General features: G+C 36.0%; 1 protein-coding gene across 2 annotated transcripts in view; it reads left to right on the top strand.

Annotated features, from left to right (window-relative positions):
• Positions 1–27860, top strand: part of CADPS2 (calcium dependent secretion activator 2) — a 493834-nt gene that overhangs the window by 196002 nt on the left and 269972 nt on the right. For both annotated transcript variants that reach the window (XM_060108899.1, XM_060108898.1), the window contains exons 5-6: positions 3190–3426; positions 8228–8349. In XM_060108899.1, coding sequence (XP_059964882.1) covers positions 3190–3426; positions 8228–8349 — 359 coding nt within the window. The remainder of the gene's footprint in view (positions 1–3189; positions 3427–8227; positions 8350–27860) is intronic.

The following is a 27860-nucleotide window of genomic DNA, read 5'->3' as shown; positions in this document are numbered from 1 at the left end:
TATTCCTGCCATGCCCTCAGGGAGCTTACATTTTATTTGGGAGAGACTTACAGTAAGCAATAAACTTGCTATGTAACTGAATTATGGAAGGTGATCATTTGCTACTTAGAAAATAAAGCAGAGAAGGTGGAATCAGGAATGTGGGAGGGAAGGAGAGTGTTGAAAATTTCCAGTCAAGTGGTCAGGGTAGCCTAGTTCTTGGCAGTACTATCTTTCTAGTACATCAGGGTCAGAAACTTGGAATCATCTTTGACTCCTTTTTTCCTCATGCCAAATTTATCAGGAAATCCATTTCTATCTATCTTCAAAGTATTTCCACGATCTGACAGTTGTCACCACGTGCATCCTACCACTCTGGTCCATGCTTCATCTACTGGAAAGTTAAGAACTCTTACAGTGACTAAATTTGAATAATGGAAACTTTATGGAGCAAATTTTTTTTAATGTATATAGTGTGTTAGGGCTGCTAATGGGCTAAGCTGTACAGAGGACTAAATTAGAACGTTGAAACTGTGGTTTATAGAAACAACTCACAGGTAAACTACAGAATAACCCTATTTCCGATGCTGTTCTAATTTAAAAGATCAAATTTAATATATACATTAGTTGTACAGTTGGTTTTGTTTCCAAGAAAGAGGCAACATAAGCCGGCTAAATAAAATTTATGAAATATTATCGACAAGCCTCAAAGCTTTAAAAGAGTTGTTGGTTTTTTTTTCCCCAGAGAGAAAAAGAAAATCTAGTATAGTCCATTTCCTGAAAAGTTTGAAAATGCTGATGAAACAGTCAATTTGGGTGATTCCTACCAGTCTCCTCCTTGAAAAATGATAATGACTGAAGTGTTTTTAATGAAAGCTAAGTAAGAGTAGATTATTTTTTTATGTGCTAATGCTAAGTTTTCCATTAAAAAACACCTTAAAAATTTGGAGAAAATAACTGGTACATCCAAACTTTCAAACATGTGATATATTTGCCTTTTGCTTTGCTAAAATATTTCTAAAATATTTTATTTTCTAAAATATTTTATTTCTATTTATTATTTATTTATCTATTTATTATTATCTATTTCCTTTCTATTCTATTTTATTTCTAAAATATTTCTAAAAGGCATGTGACTGTTACATGAATATAGAATGAACAAACAATAAAGATTGTACTCAGTGTATAATTAATGATCACACTAGTTAGATGTTAAAACTAGTCTGAAGGGCATTTGAAAAGTAGGTGTTTTTAGGCAAAGTTAAAATAAGATTCAAGTATTAGATATAAAAGTGGTTAAAAAAAAACAGTGGTTAATTTCCAACAGGGATTTAAACTATAACCATTGGATTATCTTAGTCACCAGACACACATTATTTATATCTTTACCAAACAAAATTCTACAGAGTAACGTGTGACTTCACTTGTAAACAGGATCTTTAATCAATGTAAACAGTAAATTGAACTAGGTACATTTCCCCCACATGGTCCTTGGATGGCCTTTGCTCACATATGACGTTGGAAGGACCTGTTCCCTCACCTTTTTGCCTTATACCTGAGTTTTGGATGCTTTTTATGACAGCTTTTAAAATTAGCCCACAAATGTAAAAATGTTTTTATGCTTTATTTTATCTTTTCCCTCTTTTGCATGTATTGAAAAACTATCCAAAACATTATTCCCTGCATCCCCAAAGGAAACCAAGTTAGTATATAACTGAGTAGTTATGTGTTTTTTCTGAGGATGCAAACTTACTGTGTGGGAATGTTGCTTCAAGCTATAGAGGACTATTAAAAGGATACTTAAGAATCTTCCTTGGGAAAGTTAATTATGGATGTAGATATTTAATCTCTGATATAAATACACAATTTTAACATTGATTATATGTAAATTGTTTTAAAAGAAATATGTCAAGGTTATATTGGGGGAAAAGAAAAACAGGTGGTCCAGGACTCTGGGACTGATTCATGAGGTGGTGCCAGATGTTCCTTTCCAGCCCATGAACAAACTGGTGCAAGTGAGTCAGACCAGGTGCAGGTTGATGAATGCATTGTGGATGTATTCCATTCACCCTGGAGATGGGGATTTCTTAGGTTACAGTTTGAATGATGCCAAAGGAAACAGTAGTAAAGGCATTGATTTTTCTGGAACATTAGGCAGTCATTCATTTGAATGATGGCAGCTTTAGGCTGTCATCCCCCAGCCAGTTTTATACCGCTGTCATTACATTACATCGCATTTCCCATCATAAAGCTGTATACCCTCTACCTTTCAGAGAGAAGACCTAAGTGCCAGGCTGTCAGAGGTTAAAGAAAGAGCCAAGAGTATGAGGAAACCTCACTTGCTGTTTGTGGGAATGTAAATGGGTATAACCTTCTCTAAGGGCAGTTTGGCAATAGCTGTTAATATCTATCTAAGTATCAATACTTGGAATGTCCTTTTAACTGAGTGAAAGAAACAGAAGTCTGATTGCAGAGATCTGAGGACTGAATGGCAACACTCATGTAATTTGGGAAGAAAATTGAATCTCCTAATTTGATATTATTACTTTTTCATGTACAGCTTTTATCATAAATTTACCTTCGGCTTTAAACTTAATTTTTTCTAAACTTTTACTAAAAAACTGAATTTATGGCAATAAGGGAGCTTGATACATTTGTGTGACATGAAAGTTAACTTATTTTAGAAGTATGGCCATATTTCTATTTAATAGTAAAGGTTTTTCAATTTGAATGCCTAACACATCAGTGGTATGAAAGAGAGATACTGTTCAAATGTTTGTTTCTTAACAGTCAGAGCAGTATATACTAAACATTCTTCTTATAGACCAGTTATTCCAAGTATTTCAAAGATATCAGTGGCTAATTAAGATTCATCTATACACTAAAACTTTTTGCATGTATGTTTTTTAGAGTTGGTTTTTCCCTTAAATAAATACCATATCAAAAATAAAGTTAATCTGAAAATGTATATCATGTTATTCATTTTTTATGATAATGATCCTCCATAAGGTAGATAAGGTACAGTTAAATATAATCAAAATTGCCAAAGCCTGAGGCTTTTAAAGCCTAGAGACTAAAGTATCAGGTAAATGCATTATATTGAGCATCACAATTTCTAAGATAGTCAAGTATATATACATCATATAATCTTTTACGATGAAATTGAAATATGACTTGTGTAACATTATTATTTTAAAAATTATTTTCAAGGAAAGAAAATTCCCCAGATTTATAGCAAAAGAGATGGAGAATATGTATATAGAAGAGTTGCGGTCTTCAGTGAATTTGCTAATGGCCAATTTGGAGAGTCTTCCAGTTTCAAAAGGCGGTCCAGAATTTAAATTACAAAAATTAAAACGTTCACAGAATTCTGCCTTTTTGGACATAGGAGATGAGAATGAGATTCAGCTGTCAAAGTCCGACGTGGTGCTGTCATTCACCTTAGAGGTAAGTGGCTTCATCCCGTGTTTGCTTCTGGCAGTGTAAATGAGGCTACAGGGTCATTTCCGCTGACCTTGGTGGTAACATTTCAAATTTAAAGCAAAGTAGTATATTTTGAAGACGTTAAATTATTCTTCATTTGCTAGACAATCAGAGTGTGAATGCAAATTAACGCAAATTGTCCTTTAAACATAACAGTACAAGTTTTGAGGCAAGTGTTCTTGGCGCCACCTAGGCTGGTGGAAATTTATTGGTAGAGTAAGCACTGAAACACGCTTGAGTGGAAATAGGATTTAAACACATGATTGAATTCTCTGTAATTTGGAAGCTTTTGGTTATTCTTGTTTTTAATCTGCTTTAACTACGAGATCATCTTTCTAGAATCAAATCGCATAAACCAGCTGTAATGTACAGTATTGGGTACTATAGATGATGAGAAGTAAAGACTTCTTTCTAGGATTTGCCGTTTCATTACAGGTACAGTAAATATTGAAAAGAAAAGAGAATAAGTGTTGTGCATTTAAAATTGTGTTCCCCAAGGCTTCAGAGTTTCATCCCTTTTATACAGATCACTGGAAACCAAAGACATTGATCACTGACCCCTACTACTGCTCCCTGTGGATATTTTTCATGATGGCATTTCCTCACTGCTAAACTCTGTATATGGGCTGATCCATGTATATGTATACGGGTTTATACCCAACACCCACACATATGCTCGCAATATCCAGCTTAAATTTTTAACCTCTCAAAAATTAAAGCTTGTAACTCCTTTCTTGCACTGTTATGTACTCTCTCTGCTAGGTCCCAGTACTGCTATTTGAGTTTGCTCGTTGACAAAGCAAAATACGTGGAGTCTTAGGAGGTACAGCTTTAGGTTTTTTTGTTGATACCTCTGACACTTGGCTTGCTTCGTTTATGGCAGAAAAAGCAAATGTTTGCTTCTGTTCTTTCCTCCACTAATTCAACTCTAAGAGAAATTCAAGCTTGAGGATAAGACAACTGCCTCTCTTTCTTCCCTTCCAGGCTATCATTTTCTTTGTAGGTTAATAGATTCAATTCAGTGTCAGGGTAGAAACAGGAGATTTTCTTCTGACTCCATACCCAGTTCAGGGATTAGCTAATAACTTTGCCAAGTGGCTTTGTTCCTGGGTTTCTTCTCAATCTCTTTAACCTCATAACCTCAGGATGTTTAATTTGAAACTCCGTAGTATCTCAGGTGTAGAATTTCCCAATCATTCCTGCGTCAGGTTTCCTGCCAACTCAAATGAAAACTGCCAACTCTTTTTTCCTTAAGGTTTTGTACAAAACAAAGTCAATTATTTAATTACAGTCTAACTTTTTCTAACAAGAGTTTGGCATTTAAATTCATTAATAATAAAAAATAATTCGGAAAGCAAATGATTTGTGTAAGGTTTAAACCTACCATTATCTCTATAAGCATGCAGAACTGAAAACAGTTCAAAACACTTTCTCTTTTCTCTGTTGTTTAAAAATCTTACACCATTGTTAAGTAATTAGCTTTTATGAATTCTCTTTCCCTTTTGAAACAAAATTATGCTCATGAGTTAGTTTTTCTGTGAAACTATCAATTGTTATTCTGTGCTTCATTGCCAGTATGTTAAACAGGGTTGTTCAGTTAGCAACACAAGGGTGTTAGGAGGATGAAATGAGTTAAAACTTCATCTTGCCACGCTCTGAGAAGCTTCCATATTTTTACAATCGTTTTGACATCCTCTGTTACTAGGTCTATATAAGGCAGATATTTTCCTATCATGGCATAGTACAGATCTGTTCCATGTTGCCTACAGTATTTTAAAGAGTTGTGTCTCACAACAAAATGAAGTCTCTTTCAGGGCAGACTACACAGTGCTTGTCTATGGGACACCTGAGGGAATGGACCAGGTACCTCCTCCAGCCCCAAGGCCTCTGACCTCAGCCTAGCTAAACTGAATAATTATCTCTCGCCCATTATCCAGGCCTCGCTTGTCAGACACCAGACTTCAGCCTAAGAAAACTCTGAAGGGCAAGCAGTTAATCCATTTTAAGGGTTTCACATTTCATCCGTCAGGCTTAGAGCTGGTCCAGTGGAGAAGTTTTTCTAGGAACTGAAGTCTGAGCCAAATGAATAAGTGCAGATTTGAAACACTGCTAAAATTTTATCATTTCTTTAAAATTTCTTCCCACTCCTCCCTTCTTGCACCACACCACCTAACATATAAATCAGTTATTTATTATATTTATTATTCATTATCTGGCTTTCTTTACTAGAATATAAGCTTTAGGAAGTTAGTCTTTTTTTTTCTTTTTTGTTTACTGAGGTATTATTCCAGGAGTCTAAAGCAGTGCCAACAGCCTAAAACAGTTGTCTCAATAATTGTTTATTGAATTAGGTACTTTGATGGTATCAAAACACAGCAGTTAGCCTCACAAGATTACTCTTAATGTCTCTTCATTTATGAAGCCTTCAGAGAGAATTATAAAGCAAGAGACAAGCTAACTCACAAAACACTAAGCCAAACAATGGTGTGTTAAAATTTAATATTCAAGTAAGGTTAGGAAAACGTTCATCCATGAAGTTATGAGTCTGTTGTAAGGGGAATGGTGTCAGTGGCATGAATATAGTTGATGTTCACACTGAGTGTTTTAGGCCGGCAGACCCTGTGACCTCCTCTGTGTTTGGAGGTATGTGTGTGGTCCGCCTATTCACCATACTGCTTAGCTGCCTTTTCCTACAACCCGCACATGCCTGAGTGCCATGTAACTCCGTGGGCGGACAATGCATTATTCAGAAGCGTGTTATCTAGTTTCATATTTTGTACACGCCTCCCTTCTTTATGCTTCTAGAATAACTTTGTCTATTTTATCCTGATGATATCAGTTATCCAGAGATCTGGGAAGAAAAGACAGAACACAGATCAGTTTTATTTTCTGTAGTTTCATTATAAAGTTTTGCTGGCAATTAGTTGAAACAGTTACCTAAGATAACTTAGGTTAGTTGATGGTCCATGGAATTCTTAGCTGCCTTTATCATTAATGATTGAGACTAGTTGTGCTTTTCAAATTCCTTTTGGAAGTCAGATCTGTAGAACTGTGTTTTATTTACTTATATGTATGGATTCATAACAGAAGTTACGTCTTTTGAAAGTGGCAATTCTGTAGGATAGAACATTCCCGGAACAGATGGGAGCATTGTTTTGAGGGACAGAAAACTGTTTCACAACTCGTATGTTTTAGGAGGTCCTGTTTATAGTAGCTTGTAGTAGAGGTGACAGAAATAGTGTCAAGCAGATGCTTCCTTTCTCCTCTCTTGCACTTTGGCTATTAAACACTCTACAGAAAGATGCAGGACAGTCATATTCCCATATAGGAACCAGTGCCATCAAGATTTCTAGATTTATCTTGTGTACTCAATTCTGTTTCATGTTTAGTACTTCACCTAAACTTCCTTGAGTATTAGAGCAACTGTGAAAACTGTTACTATTATCTATTAATTCTCATAGTCTGTTTTCAGTTGTCTTCATTTTTATTCATATGTTGGTATGCATTTCAGTGTGACAAAAGCCTTGATTGAGGGAGGAAAATGGTTCTGAATTTGACCTGTATTTTTTGGTAATCAGTTTCCCATATGTTTTTATGAAAAAAATGCAGCAAAAATAATAGGCATTTGTATTTACAAAAAAAGCTGTTGTACCAGAACTGAAAGGAAGAAAAGTTCTTTTAAGATGGTTTGTTCCTTTGAGACTTCTTGCCTTAACTTTCATATCAGAACTCTATGAAGAATGTAATGATTTTCATAATGTATTAAAAGATCAATAAATGACACACATCTTTTTAGTGGATATTTTGGTAGCTACATGGCATGAATGATGCTATTAATCTTGTTTATACATATACAACAGGAGATCAATACATGTGCATGTATAAAAAGGTCATTGAATATATTTTATTAATTTTGAGAATTTAGGAAACTTCATGATGCAAGTTTTGATTTAAAAAAACTATTATAAATGATATTTAGTAGTAGTCATATTTTATGTGTACATCCAGTAAGAATGTTAGGTTACAATATTTTAAGATTGGCAGTCTTTTATACAGACATAAAAAGCACACTTGAAAACTATGTTTCCCTTTCCCCCAGGAGGTACAAATATATAAGGTAATATCAGTCTTTCCACCCTTTTCCAGTAGACTGCATCCAATTGGTATATACCTTTAACGGATGGGGAAAATTGTTTTCCTTGTCAAGTTAATAGTAAGATATTCATTGCCAAGTTATATTTTCCATATTTTCATAAGGTAAACAGTGGTTATGAAGAAAATTCTTTTATAAATGCTAGTAGTCATATAAAGTAAGTGAATATAGAAATTTTCTGATGTCATGTATTGATATCAATGAATTGGTGTGATGGTGACAGTTTCTACCAGTCGCCTTATGTGAAATTCAACCTGTATCCTTTTAACACATTCACTGAATTTTCATTAATAATTCTGCTTTGCCTCATGCAGACCTGCCATAATTTTTTTTAAGGCTCTGAGTTTATATCTCACTTACTTCATTGTGGCTCATATTTAGAGACTTTAATCTTTCATAACTGGCAGGAGATGTGCCTTCAGATACCAGACTTTCTCAAAATGTTATTTACCTTCCATGAATGAAGGTAGATTATAAAGAAAATAAAATGCCATGGTATTGCCAGATAATTTTATCAATTGGTCTTCCTACTCACATGTAGTTCATACTGCCGTCTCTATTGCTAAGTGTTGTCAGCTTGACGAATCAGTGAAATGTTTTTCTTATCCTTAGATTGTCATAATGGAAGTGCAAGGTTTGAAGTCAGTCGCTCCCAATCGAATTGTTTACTGTACAATGGAAGTGGAAGGAGGAGAAAAACTGCAGACAGACCAGGCCGAAGCCTCAAGGCCACAGTAAGCCAGTTGAAAAAAATGTTTTTTCTTCCCTCTTGAAGAAATGTGCTTTATCTCTTTGAAGAATCGTATGGTGTTACACTCTGAAACTGTTACTTGGCTAGCTTTGTCTCAACTGTGTTAGAATCAGTGTGTGCCTTCCTGGATAATGAGGCTATAATTAGAGCTATGCAGAATCCCTGTGCAGCACAAACAGAAAATCCAACATGCAAATGTGAAGCTAATTATTAGGCAATTAAATGTTTGTAGTCATTTGTAAGGAATGCATGTGTTGTTATCATGTGTTATTTAAAAGGCAGTGCTTGATCCTATTTCAATTACTAGAAGTGTAATCTATAGCTTTTCCATTTCTGTGTATTATAACTCTGTGGTGGTGCTGAGGTAGATATGTTAGACAATGTCTTGGGATACTTTAGTGAGTAGGCTTGAGTTAGAGAACCGGTGAATGACTACCGTGCAGTAACTGGAGATGCTAAAACTGTTCTTTGCTGGCAGTTTTATGTTTCAGATTCTGGGAGTGAGTTTAATTAAGTTTGGAAGATGTCCTTTTTAACTGATTCAAACTTGGGAAACATCACAGTCTCTGGTAGAAATAACCACGTGGGCCAGGGGAATTTAAATGAAAATTGCCTGGCCTTCATTTGCACACTGCCTTTCGATAACATTTTTTCTTCCATTTAAACTTTATATAGAATTTCTTACAAGCCTTAGGATTTTTGCCTTATAACGGTGTCAATACGTGGATTCTTCATTCAGGAAACCTCAACCTCTGAGATTCTGGCTGAGCACTGTCTAGATAGAGATGAACGAGAAACTTTGATTTTCTTTAGGGCAAAGTCTAAGGAGGTATACAGAGAATTAAGTGTAACAGGACAGATGTGCACAGAGTATTATGGGATTGAGAAGAAGCAAACTGAAACTTCTCACCCTGCCTTACAGAGCCCTACAGGTCTCCCCTGACCAGGCTCTCATTACCTCTGGGACCTCACCTTGTCTCTCTGTTCCCCTGGTCAGTTACTGTTCTGCCTCCCTGGACCTCATGAAGTTCGTATCAGCCTTCTCTCATCATTGCACTTGCTTTTCCCTCTGCCTGCAGCTGCTCTGCCTCTTACCTTTTTATAACTGGATTCTTAGTACTGAGAAACATCACTTGCTGAGAACAACCCCTTCCTTTAGACAACCCAATGCTAAGTGGATATTTTCTGGCTCATCACTTTATAATTTTTAGATTAATGGGTTCCTCATCTGTGTATCTTGTACTGTTTCCCTTCCTCTGTCCTTTTGGACAGAGCTCTTGTCCTATTGATCTTATATCTTAGCACCTAGTAGGTACTTGGTCAGAATTTACTAATTCACGGTGAAGTGAAAATAATGAGGATAAACAGCTCTATAAGAGGTTAAAACCTCTCAAGAGGAGGCTATGTGAGACAGAGAAACTGGGACCATTTCTAGCAAGGCATATGGAGTCAAGGGAGGGGTTTGGTGTCTGTTTTAAAAATTAGCTGGGTTAGTATATTCCCAGTGTTATGCAGCCATCGTCAATTTTAGAACACAGTACAGTCATCACCTCAGAGAGAAACTCTTTACCTTTTTTTTTTTTTTTTTTTTTTTTTGCGGAACGCGGGCCTCTCACTGCTGTGGCCTCTCCCATTGTGGAGCACGGGCTCCGGACGCGCAGGCTCAGCGGCCATGGCTCACAGGCCCAGCCTCTCCGGGGCATGTGGGATCTTCCCAGACCGGGGCACAAACCCGTGTCCCCTGCATCGGCAGGCGGACTCTCAACCACTGTGCCACCAGGGAAGCCCACTCTTTACCTTTTATGTATCAGCCTCAAATCACCTCAGCCCTAAGCAACTACTAATTGACTTTCTGTCTCTATGGATTTGCCTTTTTGGGACATTTCATATAAAAGGAATCATATATAACAATAATATGTGCTCTTCTGTGACTGGCTTCTTTCACTTAGCATATTTTCAAGGTTCATCCATCTTGTGGCATGTGTCAGGACTTCATGCCTTTTTATGGCTGAATAATATTCCATTGTATGTATATACCACGTTTTGTTTATTCATCTAGGCTAATGAGACTTGGGTTGTTTCTACCTTTTGGCTATTGTGAATGATGCTGCAGTTAAGGCTGGTATACAGACACCCATCTGAGCGCCTGTTTTCAGTTGTTTTGGGTATACAGCTAGAAGTGAAATTGCTGAATGATATGGTCATTCTATGTTCTGCTTTTTGATAATCCATCAAAATGCTTTTTCACAATGTACCATTTTATTTTCCCACCAGCAATGTATGAGAGTTAAATTTCTTCATATTCTCATCAATGCTTGTTGTTTGACTTTTAAAAATGTATAGCCATCCTAGTAAGAGTAAAGTGGTATCTTGTGGTCTTGATTGGCTCTTCTATAATGGCTAATGATGTTGATCATCTTTTCATATGCTGTAGTAGCCATTCATATAGCTTCTTTAGAGAAAGAAATGTCTATTCAAGTTTTTTGCCTATTTTTTATTTGAGTTGTTTGCCTTTTGGTTGTTAAGTTGAAAGAACTATTTATATATTCTAGATACTAGACCCTTATCATATATATGATTTGCAAATGTTTTCTTCCATTCTGTATATTATCTTTTCACTTTATTGATACTGTCTTTTGAAGCACAAAGTTTTACAACTGTAAGTCCAGTTTACCTAGTTTTTGTTTGTTGCTGTGCTTTTGGTGTCATATCTAAGAATCCAGTGCCAAATCCAAGGTCACAAAGATTTACCCCTGTGTTTTCTCCTAACACTGTCATAATTTCAGCTCTTATTTAGGTGATTGACCCATTTTAATTTTTGTATGTGGTATGATGTAGGGTGAAACTTCCTTCTTTTGTGTATGACAGTCCAGTTGTCCCAACACCATTTATTGAAGAAACTACTCCTTGTCCATTAAATGTTCCTGGTACGCTGTTGAAAATCATTTGATGATAGATACATGGGTTTATTTATGGACTGTCAGTTTCATTTCATTGATATATCTATATGTCTGTCCTTATGCTAGTACCACATTATCTTGATTACCATTGCTTTGTGTTGAGTTTTAAGATCAGGTGTGTGAGTCTTCCAAATATGTTCTTTTTCAAGATTATTTTGGCTATTCTGGTTTTCCATATGAATTTTAGGATCACTTTGTCAATTTCTGCAAAAATTTTGTAAATATCACCAGCTTGGATTCTGATAGGAATTGTATTGAATCTGGGGTCAGTTTGGAGAGTATTGCCAACTTAACAATATTAAGTCTTCCTACCCAGGAGCGTGGGATATCTTTCCATGTATCTAAATCTTTAACTTCTTTCAACAATGTTTTGTAGTTTTCAAAGTATGTTTTTTACTTCTTTGGTTAAGTTTATTTCTAGTATTTTTATTCTTTTTGATGCTATTATTAATGGAATTGTTCTTTTAAATTCACTTTTGGATTGTTCATTGCCAGTGTATAGAAATACAGTTGATTTTTTGTACATTAATTCCATATGCTGCACCCTTGCTGAACTTGTTTATTCTAATAGTACTTTTTTTTACTGGATTTCTTAGACTTCTTTCTATATAATATGCCATTTGCAAATAGTGATCGTTTTATTTCTTACTGTCCAATCTGAATGCTTTTTATTTCATTTTTTGCCTAATTGCCCTGACTAGCACCTCCAGTACAATGTGAAATAGAAGTGGCAAGAAAAGACATCCTTGTATTCCTGATTTTAGAGGAAAAGCATAGTCTTTCATCATTAAACATGATGTTAGCTGTGCCTTTTACATAGATGCCCCTTATCAGTTTGAGGAAATTCCTCTCTATTCCTAGTTTGAGTGGGGTTTTTTTCCCATGAAAGGGTGTTGTATTTTGTCAAATGTTTTCTCTGCATCTATTGAGATGACCGTATGGTATTTGCCTTTTATTCTATCAATATGGTACATTACATTATATGCTTTTGGTGGGGGGGGGGCTGTTAAACCAACCTTGCATTCCTGGCATAATTGCCACTTGGCCATGATGTATATAATTATTTTTGTTACTGGATTATTTTCTCTAGTATTTTGTTGAGGATTTTTAAAATCTATATTCAAAAGAGATTGGTCTATAATATCCTTTTTTTGTTGGCATCTGTCTGATTTTATATTGGCCTCATAAAATTCTTCTACTTTTTGGAAGGGTATGAAGAATTGGTATTAATTATTTTTTATGTGTTTGGTGGAATTACCAGTAGAACCATCTGGGGATGGATTTTTCTTTATGGGTATTTTCTGGTTACTAATCCTGATTACATAGTGAACTATAATAGCCCTGCTAGGTTGGGTTCTTGGTGAGAGCCCTCTTCCTGCCCTACAGATGGCTGCCTTCTTGCTGTGACCTTACATGGTAAAGAGACAGATCTAATTTCTCTTGATCCCATAATAAGGACACCAATATTCTCATGGGTCTCCACTCCTATGACCTCATCTGAGCCCACTTACCTCCCAGAGGCCCTGCCTCCAAATACCATTGCATTGAGGATTAGGGCCTCAACATATTAATTGGGGGAGGTCACAAACACTACCCTACTCTAGTACTCCGTGAGTTCTCAAGGGAGTGCAAATGCCCTTAGAATCTCAATGCCATGATGTTTTTACAGAATCTTTTCTTAAAGTTTTACTGAGGTATAGTTTATATAGCATAAAATTCTTTTATTGAAATTTAGATGATTTTTAATAAATTTATACACTTGTGCCACTATCATCACAATTCAGTTTCAAAACACATTATTTCACAAAGTTGCCTCATTCCCATTTGCAATCTTACTCACTTCCAGGAAAACACTCGTATGCCTTCTAGCCCTGTAATTTTTTTTCTGAGCACTTCATACAAATGATATGCAAAATGTAGTCTTTTGTATCTGGCTTTTTTTCACTTAGCATAATCTCTACAGAGTCTTTTATTTAATTGATACTTAAATATTTGGTCAATCAAATGAGTTAATTTTTATATAAATAGTTATTTTAACAATAATTTTTTCCACAAATAGTAAAAGTTTTCACAGAATACATCTCATTTTATTTCTAATAAACTCAATGTACTCATAAAGAGATGCTATAATAGGGAACATATACATGGATAATTTAAATGAATTAAAATACTTGTGAGTTAGAGAGAAAATATTACAGTTAAGCCTCTAATATGCTTTTGATTACTCTTTTCACAAGGAAATTTGGCTAAAATATCTTACCTGTTTCTTCATGAAGACTGAGTTAACTTTTAAAAAGAATTAAACGATTTTTGTTTTTCATTGTATCCCAGGGGCAGATTTCCTTACAAATGTATCTCCTGAATGCTGACCAACTACAGCTTTTCAGCAGTGTGGTTACTTTTATCTTGAACTCATCTTGCACAACAGGAAAGAGATTCATCTCCTCCATCATCATAGTGAATTATGCCTTAGACATGTTTTCTAAATCTTATTGCTTCAACACTTCGTGCTTTGTTGGAGATCAATTCATTCTTCTGTCTGATACTAATTAAAATGCCTTATTTAGTCCATATTTCCAAAAAATGTAATCAAGATTTCTAGCCATTGCCTATTTCATTCTTGTAATTCAGATTTCCTGCCAGCAGTTAGGTGGAAAACAGCATATGAGGTTGGTACATGACTTAGAATATGGAACCTGGGATCTAATAAAAGTGTTGTTTAGAGACAAGTTTGATTTGTGAAGAGTGGTAGTGAGGTCATCTATTAAAGTTTTGTTTTTAATTTTGATTTTTTAATATAGGGAAAGGAATGTAGACAAATGGTATTTTCAGTGGAGAAAATTCTATTACTTATGAATTTTTAAGTCATTGTTTCATAGTCTCTCAGTCAACCAGGGAAAGTTTTGTTCTCTATGAATGAGGTACGGAAGCATTGTTGCTCCACTTTTATAGCTTTCTACCATTTCCAGACGTTTCATTATTTCAGTTTTAGCCCGTACCCTTAACGATACCAGCTGAAAGGAAGTGGAGGGGTAGTCAGACGACAGCTGAAGCTGAAAGGGGTAGGGAGTGACTTGTCATGGTCATGTAGTGGTCAGCAATTTCCTGATATGTAGTGATCGTAAAGCACTTTCCCTGCAGATGATGAACATCCTTTGAGTGCCTAAAAGCATAAAAGCTAATAATACCCTATGGAGGGCCAAGATAGACCTCGGTTCTGGGGAAGTAGAAGGAAGGAAATTCGTTGTTAAAAACAAATCAGGAACTTGGGGGAGCAGGGAATGGGGAGTTGCTATTTGAGGAGCTTAAAGTTTCAGTTATGCAAGATGACTAAATTCTAGAGAGCTGCTGTGCAGCATCGCACCTATAGTTAACAATGCTGCATCACACTCTTAAAAATTCTTTAAGAGGGTAAATCGCATGTTAAGTGTTCTTGCCACATAAAAAAAGATCCTGGGAAGCAGCACTGTGTTTTGCTATACTCTCTATCTCGTTCATCCATAATGCTGTCTTATTAAAGACCTTTGAAGGTTAATTGGTCTCTGTCCCCACCCCCACCCTTCAAAGTAATAAAACAGAAAGGCAAGGAGCAGTAAGAAAAACTGATGAGTTGCATCATTAGAGAAATATATTTATGGTTTTTAGGAGAGAACATTCTTCTACCTCATGAAAATGACGGGAAACACAGGCTTCAGTACCCGTTTCTGGAAACTTTAAATTCTGAACCATAATTGTAATAATCTGTCAAACTATTGAAAGAATATTGCCGCTATAAATGGAAAGCTTTTCAGAATGACAAGCTACTAGGACAAGTGTTTAAGGGAGATTAAATACAGATTTCAAATAAACCAATAGGAAGGTGATCGTGCTTTTTCAAAACATAGTAGTTTTCATCTTAATTTACTAATGCCAGGATTCGTTTTGAAGTGTAATTCATTAGCCAGCTACTCTTGCTGATGAGAGAGAGAATATACTACTTTTTTAAATGATCTATCAAAAAGTATGCCTGGTTTTAATGAATCAAAAGGAAAACACTCAAACAGCACACAAGTTTCATCTTTTATCATTTCCATCTTTAAAAATATGAGATTCCTTCCTCTTACATAAATTCACCAGAAATAACATCTCTCTAAAACTCATACTGCTGGTGCAGAAGAAAATGAGGCCTAAAGAGACAAACACTGGCCAAATACAGAAAGTACCTTCATTGAGAGTTTATTTGCAAGTAAAGGAAGCTAACGTGTGGATCCTCATAATTAGTGGCATCTGAATTAGAGGGGAAAATATGATTGATTAAGATTCCAGATGCTTGCTGAAGAGCACTGATGGAAAACAGCAGTGAGAGAGCTTGGGAGAAAGTGTATAAACCTATGATTATCAACATCTCGAGGATGGATTTACAGCTTGTAAATCACTTCCCCTTATAATCCGTGACTTTTTTCCAGAGCAGTGTTTTGGAGTTGCTTTCATCATTATTTTATTTGATCTGTATAGCCAGGTTATTGCACGGGATACATTTGGCAAAGTGTAAGTAGCACAAAACTTAACTTCTCTTCTGGTACTGCTCTCAGACATGCTCCAGGATCACCCTCCCCTGCTCTTGGGAGAGATCTTGGCATAAACCATAGCTTTGCTGCCCATTTTCGGGTATTAAATACCATGTTCAGGTATTAAAGTTTCAGACCACTTTAAGTCAAAACCTACCCATTTCAAAAGGGTAGGGTTTTCCTTTCCTTCCTCCCAGCTTTCCCAGAAACCTGCCCAGGGGAAAGGATACTGCTCTCTGTTCCTCACATGCTTCTTGTTTTGCCTGCTCATATGCTCTTTCTATCAGTTTTGGGTAGGGTGGAGGTGGGGATGAGGGGAAGAGGTAAAGGGGCAAAATGTCTTTTTATGTAGGTGCTCTTTGTAGTCCTCTCTTGGTTAGCAAATGCCTTCTGTCATGGGGAATGTACACATTTATCTTTTCTCTGGTGCACTTCCTTGGAGACACACCTCGTGCTGCCCGGAACTTCTGACATCACACCCTTCCGTCCTAGAACGATGCATCCTGTAGCTGCCTTCCTTCTGCTTCCCCTGAGCTACTGCTTTAATAATATCACCCACATATCCTCTTCCTGCTTGAATTTAACTTTCTTAGCAGATGGCTCAAGTAAATTGGAAGCTCCTTAAAGACAAAGGCTCTATATTATACCTCCTGGTTCCTGTCTAACACCAGCCACAAGTAATATGGCTCATTGGTGGTCTATACTTAAAGTTTTTTTCTCTACTATTTAGAGTATTAAAAAATACAGTCTCTCAGTAGGTGTCAGGCTATGACACTTCAGCCAGTACCCACCCTGATTAACACGATGTTTAGTCCTCATTCTCACACCCCAAGCTCCCATTTTTCTAGAAATTCCTTGGAAAACATATTCACTTTAAAGGGCCATTTCTTCTGCTTCGTTGTGGTAACTTGAGGCTGGAATTCAGGATCTCTTCCACGTCCTTGCTATTCTGACTACCCTGAGATGGGGGACCACCTGTGTAAACAAGATGACTTGCCAAGGGATAGACAGGCACAAGTTCAGTTTTAATAGAATTGATATATGATTCCTCTAGTTCATAAGTACTCTCCCCTGAAGACCTTCTTTCTAGGAAAGAACCTGCTAAATGCAAGTTCTCTCTCAAGCCACTTTCAGTCTTCCTTCCTTGACTTTACAAAAAAAGGTACACCTCTAACCCAACTTGAGTCTTAACCACGGTGTGTTTGTTCTGGAGTGGAAAAAAACCTCCACATCACCTTTCAAAAGGAAAAATTTTAATGTTCCTCTTAGTTTTGGGAAAGCAATTTACCAATGATGTAATAAGTCCTCCTGTAAATTAGATGGCTTCTATTTCTCTGCTTTCAACAAAGTTGATGAAGGATTTATTCAAGTTTTCAACTGCTGAATGATGGAAAAATAGTTTTTGCTTATCAATCACTATTATTTTGGGACAATCAAATAGGAAGGAAACAAACAAATTGATAGACGTTGCTCGAATGGTGTCCCATCTATTATTTTCTTAGAGCTTACAACAGAAAGAATGAAATTCTGGGTTAAAATTGATGCTGAACTGTCTCAGTGTATGAATAGAATTAAGCTATGGTCACCCGTGGGTATGTGTAGGCTTAAGCCTTTTTTAACTGAGAGTTTGTACCCTTTGATCAATACCTTTCCTTTTCCTCCACCCCCAAGGCTCTGGTAACCACCATTCTACTCTGTTATTATGAGTTTGACTTTTTTGTTTTAGATTCCACATGTAAGTGAGATCATGCAATATTTGTCTTTCTGTGTCTGGCTTATTTCACTTAAAGTAATGTCTTCCAAGTACTTCCATGCTGTTGCAAATGACAGGACTTCCTTCTTTTGTAAGGCTGTGTGATATTATATTGTATGCATATACATTTCCTTTCTACAGATGAATATTTAATTTGTTGCCCTGTGCTGACTACTGCGAATAATACTGCAATGAACATAGGAGTACAGATATCTCTTCCAGATGAGGATTTTATGTCCTGGAGTATATATCCAGAACGGGGATTGCTGGATGGTTTGGTAGATCTACTTTTAATTTTTTGACAAATCTCAGTACTGTTCTCCATGGCAACTGCACCATTTTATATTCCTACCAACAGTGTTACCAGGGCTCCAATTTTTCCAAATCCTTACCAGCACTTGTTATCTTTTATTATTTAGATAATAGCCATCCTTACGTGTGTGATGTGACATCTCATTGTGGTTTTGATTTACATTTCCCTGATAATTACTGATGTTGACCATCTTTTCATATATCTGTTGGCCATTTGTATATCTTCTTTGGAGAAATGTCCATTTATGTCCTTTGCCTATTTTCTAATTGGGTTTTTTGTTTGTTTGCTTGCTTGCTATTGAGTTGTATGAATTCCTTATATATTTTGGATATAAACTCATTATCAGAGATACAGCTTGCAAGTATTTTTCTCCCATTGCATAGGTTGCCTTTTCACTCTGTTGATTGTTTCCTTTGCTGTGCAGACACTTTCTAGTTTGATGTAGTCCTGCTTGGATATTTTTGCTTTTGTAGCTTGTGCTTTTAGTGCCATATCCAAGAAATCATTGCCTAGACAAATGTCAAGGAGATTTTTCCACTATGTTTTCTTTTAGGAGTTTTATGGTTTTATGCCTTATTTTTAAGTCTTTAATCCATTTTAGTTGATTTTTATGTGTGGTGTAAGATACACCATCTGCATATGGATATCCAGTTTTCCCAGTACCATTTATTGATGAGATCATGTCATGTGCCAACAGACAATTTTACTTTTTCCTTTGGGTTTGGATGCTTTTTATTTTTCTTGCCTAGTTGTTTTGGCCAGGACTTCCATTATTATGTTGGATGAAAGTGGTAAGTTTGGCACCCTTGTCTAGTTCCTGAACTTAAAGGAAATCTTTCAGTTTTTTGCTGCCGAGTATGATACCTGTGGGCTTGTCATATATGACTATTATAATGTTGAGGTATATTCCAGAAGGAAATATATGTATTCCCTCCCTCTCTCTTTCTTACTCTCCACCCCCCATGTTAAGCCTTACAATCAGATTAAAAATATATATAAAAAACATGGTCAAGCATTAAAATATAGTAGGCTAAAATTCTAAATTTATGAGGGGTAAGTAGAATCAAAGTATAAGTTCAGGGCAAAAAATAGTGTCAAATTTCTGTTAAAGAGGAGTTGTACAGGTGTTTTTTTTTTTTTTTTAAATGGATGATGGTGGAATCATTTTGCTATGATAAATTCCCTTGGATCCACTTAAGAATGAGATCACTGTTTCAAGTTAAATGTCAATGCTTCCAACACACCAGAAATTATACCCTTTGCAACTCTTTAAATTTATATTTAAAATTTCTAGATGTCAATTTAAAAAATGTGTGAAGAGGGTACATAATTTTTCAAAATTATTTTAGGAAGTTCATGAGAAAAAGGTTGAAGGCCACTTTTCTAGGACATGTAGTGTTCTGGAGCCAGACCAAGTACTGTGGTCAAAAGACTTTACTGTTGCTGTGTTTCAGATGCGGACTGCTTAGCCCAGACAGAAGAAATGCCTTTATTCTTAGCTGCTCCTGTCCTAGAGTACAGACCAGCAGCCAAAGAGATATCTTTGGGGCTCACCTCCACTAGTGCACATCTTCATCCAGACCAGGTCCAGCACCTGGTGGGGGGCAATGAAGGACCTATGTTCTGTTGAGACACGTGCACAGTAATCACTACTTAGAGCATTTCTGTGAAGAGAGAGTGGGAGTAGTACATGGAAAGGATTTTCCAGGATCCTCAGAACAGTCAAGGAATGAGAAGAATGATAATATCAATAAGTCGGAAAGACATTTTATGAAACCTGTATAGCATTTGGTGTGAGTTGGTAAAATAAGTTCATATTTTCAGAATATAAGCAGAATTTATAATATTTAAAAACAGAAAGAAATACATTAGAAATGAAATAAGTTGGAAAGGAAGTAAGATATTTTAAGATTCAGATTTCAAGATTTTAAAATGTTAATTTCAGGGTGATGATAGTGGATATGTAACATGGCTCGAAGCCAAAGAATGAGGCAAATCAGAGGGTAAATCTCAACTTCACCCGAGGTTAGCCATGTTGTCATGCGTGTGTTTCCTCATTGGTAAAATGGGGACAGTAGTGCCTATATCAAGGATTATATTGTGAATTAATTGACATAATGTATGCAGGAACACTCGACTATGTTCTTCTGCTTTTACCTCTCCCCACATACTCACCAATTTTTGTTTTAGCCTTTGCTTTGTGTGCTGTGCTTGTTTTCAAATTTTTTTAAACTTGTGTTCATTTTCTACTTTCTTTAAACCTTTTCTCGTAGCACCCCGCTTTAAAGTTGAGAATTTTCAGGAGGGGGCTCATAGTTGAAGAAAGATTCAATGCTGCTGACAACATGAAAGAACATTTTATGAAGCGAAATTTGCTTTTGTCTCCTGAGTCCCATCTGAGATTTTTGGCTTGGGTGTTTTCATTGTCATGCAATATTTATTTGGTAAGAACCCCGTGACCTTTTTTTTTAAGATTTGAGAGTTAGTTTCAATCAAAAGGAAGTCGTTTTCAACATGAATAATGCTCCAGTGTCAGTTTGAAGGGACAACATTCTTCGGTTGTCATCTACTTACTCTCAACGTTGGTTTTGTTTCTCAGGTGATGTCATTGAAGATTTATATCTGCTCTGGTAAAATGCAGCTGTCAAAGGATCACTAGCTCTGAGCAGCAGAGTGTTCTGCCATTGTTGACGGTAACTTTGCAGCCGCATCTCCCGTGTTGGCACCGTGTTAATACATTATGTGCAGGGCACTCAACCGTGACCTGTACTAGAGCTGTGGAATAGAAATGCAGCTGGGTACTCCCATTACAACTGACGTGTGCATCAGTAAAAGAAAGGATAATCCTAAATTCAGTGCAACTTATATAACTGAGATTGTTTCAGATACAGGGAAATCTAGAACAGTTGGTAAAAATATCTTGCAACCCTTTGCAGGCCTCCCTGGAATGAAGGGAATACAGAAGGTTGTTTCTGCAAATCAGAGTGTTCAAATGGCCTTGGTGACTGGGAGATGCGTGCAGAGTCAGGGTCAAAAATGCGGTATGGTCATGCCTCTGTACGTGAGAGCAGGGTGCTACCCCTTGCCTTTCTCTGCCCAAGAAATGTGAATAATGTTCTAAGACCAGTTCAGCTTGGTGCAGGTTTTGCACCCAGGTTGATCTCAGCACACTCTCCTTTTATTAGCACTTTTTACTTAAACATAGTATAATATAATACATAAACATAGTATAAATATCTAAACATAATACCACATATAATAATGCATTTTATTTTTTACATTCATCCTAATGCTGGTTATATATTCCTTCATAGGAAAACTCATTTTGGGGTAATATCCATAATATGTATGTTTATGTATGTATACATTATTATATAGAGATTTTTTTAAGTTAGGTAACTATATGAAATATAATTGCAGTAGTTGTAATGAGATCAAGACTGACGTTCTTTGCAAGTAAAAATTATTTTTTATTGTAAGAATACACACACAAAAAAACATGATATCTCTCCCCTTAATAAATTTTTGAGGGCCCAATACAGTACTGTTGACTACTGGCAAACTGTCATACAGCTGATCTGTAGAATTTATACTGAACTGAAAATGTATACCTGTTGAACAGCAACTCCTTTTTCCCTTCCCTCCAGTCCCTGGCAACTACCATTCTACTCCCCGTTTCTATGTATTTGACCATGTTAGATACCTCATATAAGTGGAATCATGCACTATTTGTCCTTCTGTGACTTAGCTGATTTTACTTATAATGCCTTCAAGGTTCATCCATATTGCCATATATGGCAGAATTTCATTCTTTATTAAGGTGGAATAATATTCCATTGTACCTATATAAAACATCTTTGTCCATTCATCCATTGATATACATTTAGGCTGTTCCATATCTTAACTATTGTGAATAATGCTGCAGTGAACATGGGAGTATATCTCTTTGAAATCCTGATTTCGGTTCTTTCATACACACACACACACACACACACAGAAGTGGGATTGTGTTGGGTCATATAGTAATTCTGTTTTTAATTTTTTGAGGAACCTCCATACTGTTTTCCATAGCAACTGCACCATTTTTTATTCCCACCAGCAGTGTTCCAAGGGCTCCAATTTCTCCACATCCTCGCCAGCACTTGTTATCTTTTGGGGTTTTTTTTAGATAATAGCCATCCTAACAGGTGTGAGGTGATGTCTCATTGTGGTTTTGATTTGTATTTCCCTGATGATTACTGATGTTGAGCAAATTTTTATATACCCATTGGCCATTTGTATACATTCCTTCGAGAAATGGCTGTCCTTTGCCCATTTTATAATCAAGTTACTTCGTTTCTTTCCTACTGAGTTGTATGAGTTCCTTATATGTTTTGGGTATTAACGCATTATCGGATATACTGTCTGCAAATATTTTCTCCCATTCCATAGGTTGCCTTTTCACTCTGTTGATTGTCTCCTTTGCTTTATAGGAGATTTTTCAGTTTGATGTAGTCCTAGTTGGCTCTTTTTGCTTTGATGCTTATACTTTTAGTCTCATATCCAATAAATCATTACCTAGACTAATGTCATGAAACTTCTTCCTATGTTTTCTTCTAGGAGCTGTTTAAATTCAGACCTTACATTTAAGTCCTTAATCCATTTTCACTTGATTTTTGTGTGTAGTGTAAGGTAAGGGTCCAGTTTTATTCTTTTGCATGTGAATATCTAGTTTCCCCAGCACTATTTGTTGAAGAGACTACCTTTTCTGCATTCCGTATTCTTGACAGCCTTGTGGAAGATAAGTTGATCATACAGTATATGTATGGGTTTATTTTTGTTCTTGCTGTTCTGTTCCAATGGTCTATATTTCTGTTTTTAATGCCAGTACCATACTGTTTTAATTACTGTAGCTTTGTCATGTGTTTTGAAATCAAGACATGATGCCTCCACCTTTTTTCTTCTTTCTCAAGATTGCTTTGGCTATTCAAGGTCTTTTGTGGTTCCATTTGAATTTTAGGATTTTTTTCTGTTTCTGTTCAGAAAAATGCCACTGGAATTTTGATAGGGATTGCATTGAATTTGTAGATTGCTTTAGGTAGTATGAACATTTTAACAATATTGATTCCTCCAACCCGTGAACATGGGAATCTTCCCATTTATTTGTGTTGTCTTTAAATTCGTTCATCAGTTTTATATCATTATCATTCTGTAAGTCTTTCACATCCTTGGTTAAGTTTATTCCTAAATATTTTGTTCTTCTTGACACTGTTGTGAATGGGATTGTTTTCTTAATTTCATCTGTGGATAGTTATTAGTGTACAGAAATGCAATTGGTTTTTGTGTATGTTGATTATTTATTCTGCAGATTTATTGAATTTATTAGTTATAACAGTTTTTTGTGTACTCTTTAGTGTTTTCTACATATAAGATAATGTCACCTGGATCATTTTACTTCTTCCTTTCCAATTAGTATGCTTTAAAAAATTTATTTTTCCTAATTGCTCTGGCTACAATTTTCATTATTATGTTGTATAAAAGTGGTAAGAGTGGACAGCCTTGCCTTGTTTATGATCTTAAAGGAAAAGTTTTCTATTTTTCACCATTGAGTATGGTATTAGCTGTCTGCTTGTCATATATGGTCTTTATTATATTGAGTAAATTCCTTTTGTACTTAGTCGATCTTTTATCATAAAAGGATGTTGAATTTTGTCAAACGATTTTTCTTCCTCTGTTGCAGTGATCATGTGATTTTTATCCTTTGTTCTATTAATATGCTGTGTTACATTGATTTGTATATATCAAACCATTATTGCATCCTAGGAATAAATCACACTTGGTCATGGTGCATGATCCTTCTAACATCCTGTTGAATTTGTTTTGCTGGTATGTTGTGAGGACTTTTGTATCTCAGGGATATTTACCTGTAGTTTCTTTTCTTGTAGTGTCTTTGTCTGGCTTTGGTATCTGGATAATGCTGGGCTTTTAAAATGAGCTTCGAAGTGTTCTCTTTAATTTTTTGGAAGAGTTTGAGAAGTGATTAGCATTAGCTTTTCTTTAAAATTGTGGTATAATTCACCAGTGAATCCATCTGATTCTGGGCTTTTCTTTGTTGGGAGGTTTTTGATTACTAATTCAATCTCCTTGCCAGTTATAAGTCTGATCAGATTTTCTTTTTCTTTATGTATTGGTCTTGGTAGGTTGTATGTTTCTAGGAATTCATCCATTTCTTCTGGTTATCCAACTTGTTGGTGTATAATTGTTCATGGTAGTCTCATATGATTCTTTTTATTCCTGTGGCATCAGTTGTAATGTCCCCTCTTTCATTTCTAATTTTGAGTCTCTCTTTATCCTACATAGTCTAACTAAAGATTCGTCAACTTAAGAAATCTCTGCTTAAACCACCTACGCAACATTTTTTTCCCTGCTAAGGCACTTTTATTCATGACAGTGACTCTCCTTATTAAATTTTACTTATGAGATATTTTGTCACTAATTTATTTAGTAAGATTAATTACAAGCTGATTATTTTTAAATTAATGTATTTTTAAAAATCATAATTTCTAAGCCTTTCTGTTTAGAAGGAAGTAGACACTTAAATAAATCTAAAGTATTGACAATTATCAGGTAACTTTTGCTGAATGAGACCCATTGTTCATGGTATTTTTTTCTTCTTTCTGAAATTTGAAGAGAGCTCTTTATGCATGGGGACCCTATGATCTAGAAGATGTGAGAGTATTTTTCCTTAAGTTTTCTTTTGTTTTAAAGAAAGAATAAGTCTTATGTAAATTTCAGGGCATTTTTGTTTGTTTGTTTTGCACTTTCCATCTTCCCAGTTAAAACTATCAGCTCTGGAAATATGGCATCAAAGATATTGATATCACATCATTTAAAGAGAGTTTTGAAAGATGGGAAAAGAAGCCTATTCTAGAATCTCTCTTGTTCTCAGAAAAGACTTCATTGACTTAAGATGACCAAAGAAACCACAGTGACAGTAAATTTGGCAAAAGAAATTAAGTGAAGAATCAGTCAATTTTTAGACAAGTAACACTTTTGTTATCCTGGCACAAATTTCCTTATTACATAAAATGCAAGATGAATTTGGTTGGCAAAGATTTTATATCTTTGGCTTATAAAATAGCAAAATTTTACCTGAAGCAACTTTGTGAAATTCTCACTGTGTTCTAATGTTTAATTTTCCTCTTCTTGCCATAATATAGCTTTGCTGGCAGATGGCAATATTTGAATCATACTGAAATTGGCAAATTCTCATAAGAATCTTTAAAAATTTTAATATTTGCATGTGGAAAAAAAATCACAATTTTTACATAGCTCTGCCAGAGTGGCAAAGACAAATTCTTAGGCATTTTTCCTCTTTTCATACCCTGTATTACAGTTAAATAGGACTGATGTCTAGGGAAAAAAAGTTAAACTATTTACTATGAATATAATCTTAGAGTTGTAAAAACTTAACCATTTATCTTCCATATTTAAAAACTGTGTTCCTAAAGTAACAACTTGTGTTTTTATTAAAATAATACCAGTAGCTGAAAGTCAACATTTCTGTCAGGGTCAAACACCTTTTCCTGTAGGTTCCCTCTAAAAATTCAAAATGTTCTCATCCCATTACTTATTTTACAAAGGGGCAGTGTTTCAGGTTACCTCCTTCTCATGTTATTTCTTTGCAAATACTCCATTCTAGGTGAAAGCTCCAGAATGAACTTGTAGGGGAGAGACTCGTTAGTTCTTTAGTAAATAAGACCCTTGGCAAGTTAGGACCAAACAGACATGTTTTTCTAAGTTTGGCTTCAAGCAAATTCAGGTCATAGCAGGAACTTGGTGGACCTCAGTATTTATTTGAGCCCCTTGCTTAAGTGCACATCCTCTTTACAGTGGGACTAGAATAGTAAATGGCTTAGAGTAAGGGTCTCAATTTCTGTTGCAAACCCATTAAAATTGCAGAAGTAACTATTTCTGGAAGGCTCAGAGCAGGTTTATGAACTTAATATGATTAGTCACTTTTGTGATGAGACCTACTGACAGCTGGACCTGTTTCCCTCATCATCAGACAGATTAGTGATTACATTAAATTTTCATGATTAATATTTTCTTGGGCATATCTGAATGTTTCATGGCTTAGTTTTTCAGAGAAGGTCCCCAACCTAGCCAGTGACCTTTGGTGTTTTCCCTCAGTTGGTGGCATCTTTAGAAAAAGAAAGCTTGTTTACACCAAGCTGATCCTGGCTTTGTTGCTTTGACTCCACAGGGCTGCTCTTTCTGCTCACAAAGAGGCTAATCCTTTATTTAGCTACTGCATGTGTTTGTTTTTCTTTCCATCATGTAGCTTGTGATGGCCTGGACAAAAAGTGTACGTCCGTTTTATAATGATCCTTTTCTTAAAAGCAATCCAAAGATGTAATACTCCAACAGCACATTCTTATAAAGTGATCAAAATTGTTCACAGTTTTATAGCACCACTTATGTAAAGTAAGATATATTACAAGGAGGATCATTAATTTGATCTAGGAATATTTATCCATATGGCATGGATGAGCAAGAATTTCACAGTAGAATATAATCATTCTCTTTTATTAGATAGGCAACAGATACAGTTTATTCTCTCTTACTTTAATAGGCGAGTAATTCATATTGTGTGTAGTACTGTTCATTCTGAAAGAAACTTTTATAATGGGCCAACCCCTGTGGTAGAATACAAAGAAAAAAACTTCCAAGTTGAGAAAGCTGTTACTAAAAGTAATTCTACAATCTAGAGTCTTCTTTTTAGTTATGCAGATTAATACTGGACAGCATATCCTTCTCTTGTCTGGATATCTTCAGCTGGGTATCTTGCAGACTCTGAAATTCAACATATTCAGAATAGAAACAATTCTTTTTCACCTTTAACAGACTCTCCTTTCTGTTTACTGTCTCACTTTGTGGTACCTTTATATTATAACGGTGGCCAAAGCAGAAAGGTGGGCATTAATCATTTCTTTCTCTTTCTGATCCCCACATCTAAATCCTATTGATTCTGCTTCTGTAATGTCCAACAAATCTCACTCTCTTCCCACATCTTCATTGCCAACACCTCTGTTTGGGCCATTGCTAACATTACTTCAGAAGCCTCTATTTGGTCTCCCTACCTCTGTTCTTTCCTTTACTTCAGTCCAATTTCCAAAACGCAAATCTGATTATGTCCTTTCCTTCAACATTTTTTAGTAACTTTCCTTTGCCCTCAAGATGAAGTCTGGCCTGAAAGACTCTACATTTACCTGACTGCCACTTACCACTCCACCCCACCTCTTACGTCTTGCCAGCCACAGTGTTTCCAAGCAGGAGCGCTGTTGCATTTTTACGGGAGCAGTTTTCATCAGTGGAACTATCCCTCTATCACAAGTTAGTTAGCTTCCATAGCTTCTGCCCATATGCATTTTAAAATGCCCCTAACAGGGGGAGGTACCATCCCTGGGGAAAGCCACTGTCCTCACCCATGGCCCGCCTACCTTTCATTCTGCACCTAGCTGCCTATCTTTTACTTTTCTTCCTTGAAGGCTCAGTTTAGGGTGCTCTGCTTTGTGAAGCTGTCCTGAACCCCTGTCCCCCATTTCCCTTAACACCTATGTATAGTCTGGAACTCTGTGTTGTAATTGCCTGTGTATGCTGCTCCCCCAAAACTGTGAGCCCCCTAAAGGCAGAGGCCAGGTCTTGTTCAGCCTTGTGTTCCCAGTATCCGGCTCAGTGACTGACCTCTATCTGATGAAGCATTTGACCTCAAATAATTGACAACAAAATTCTCTTGACTCTATTAAGCATCAGTGAGAGTAATTCATCCATAAGAAGGACACTTTTAACAAAAATAAGACATGCAAACAAAACTGACAGCCTTCTAGTATTCATGCATGAGAAAGCTAAACCTGAGTCTGAGTGGACTTAAGAGCAACT

Source organism: Mesoplodon densirostris, chromosome 9 (assembly GCF_025265405.1).
Source record: "Mesoplodon densirostris isolate mMesDen1 chromosome 9, mMesDen1 primary haplotype, whole genome shotgun sequence".
NCBI classification, from domain to species: domain Eukaryota; kingdom Metazoa; phylum Chordata; class Mammalia; order Artiodactyla; family Ziphiidae; genus Mesoplodon; species Mesoplodon densirostris.
This window is presented reverse-complemented; position numbering and strand designations above follow the sequence as displayed.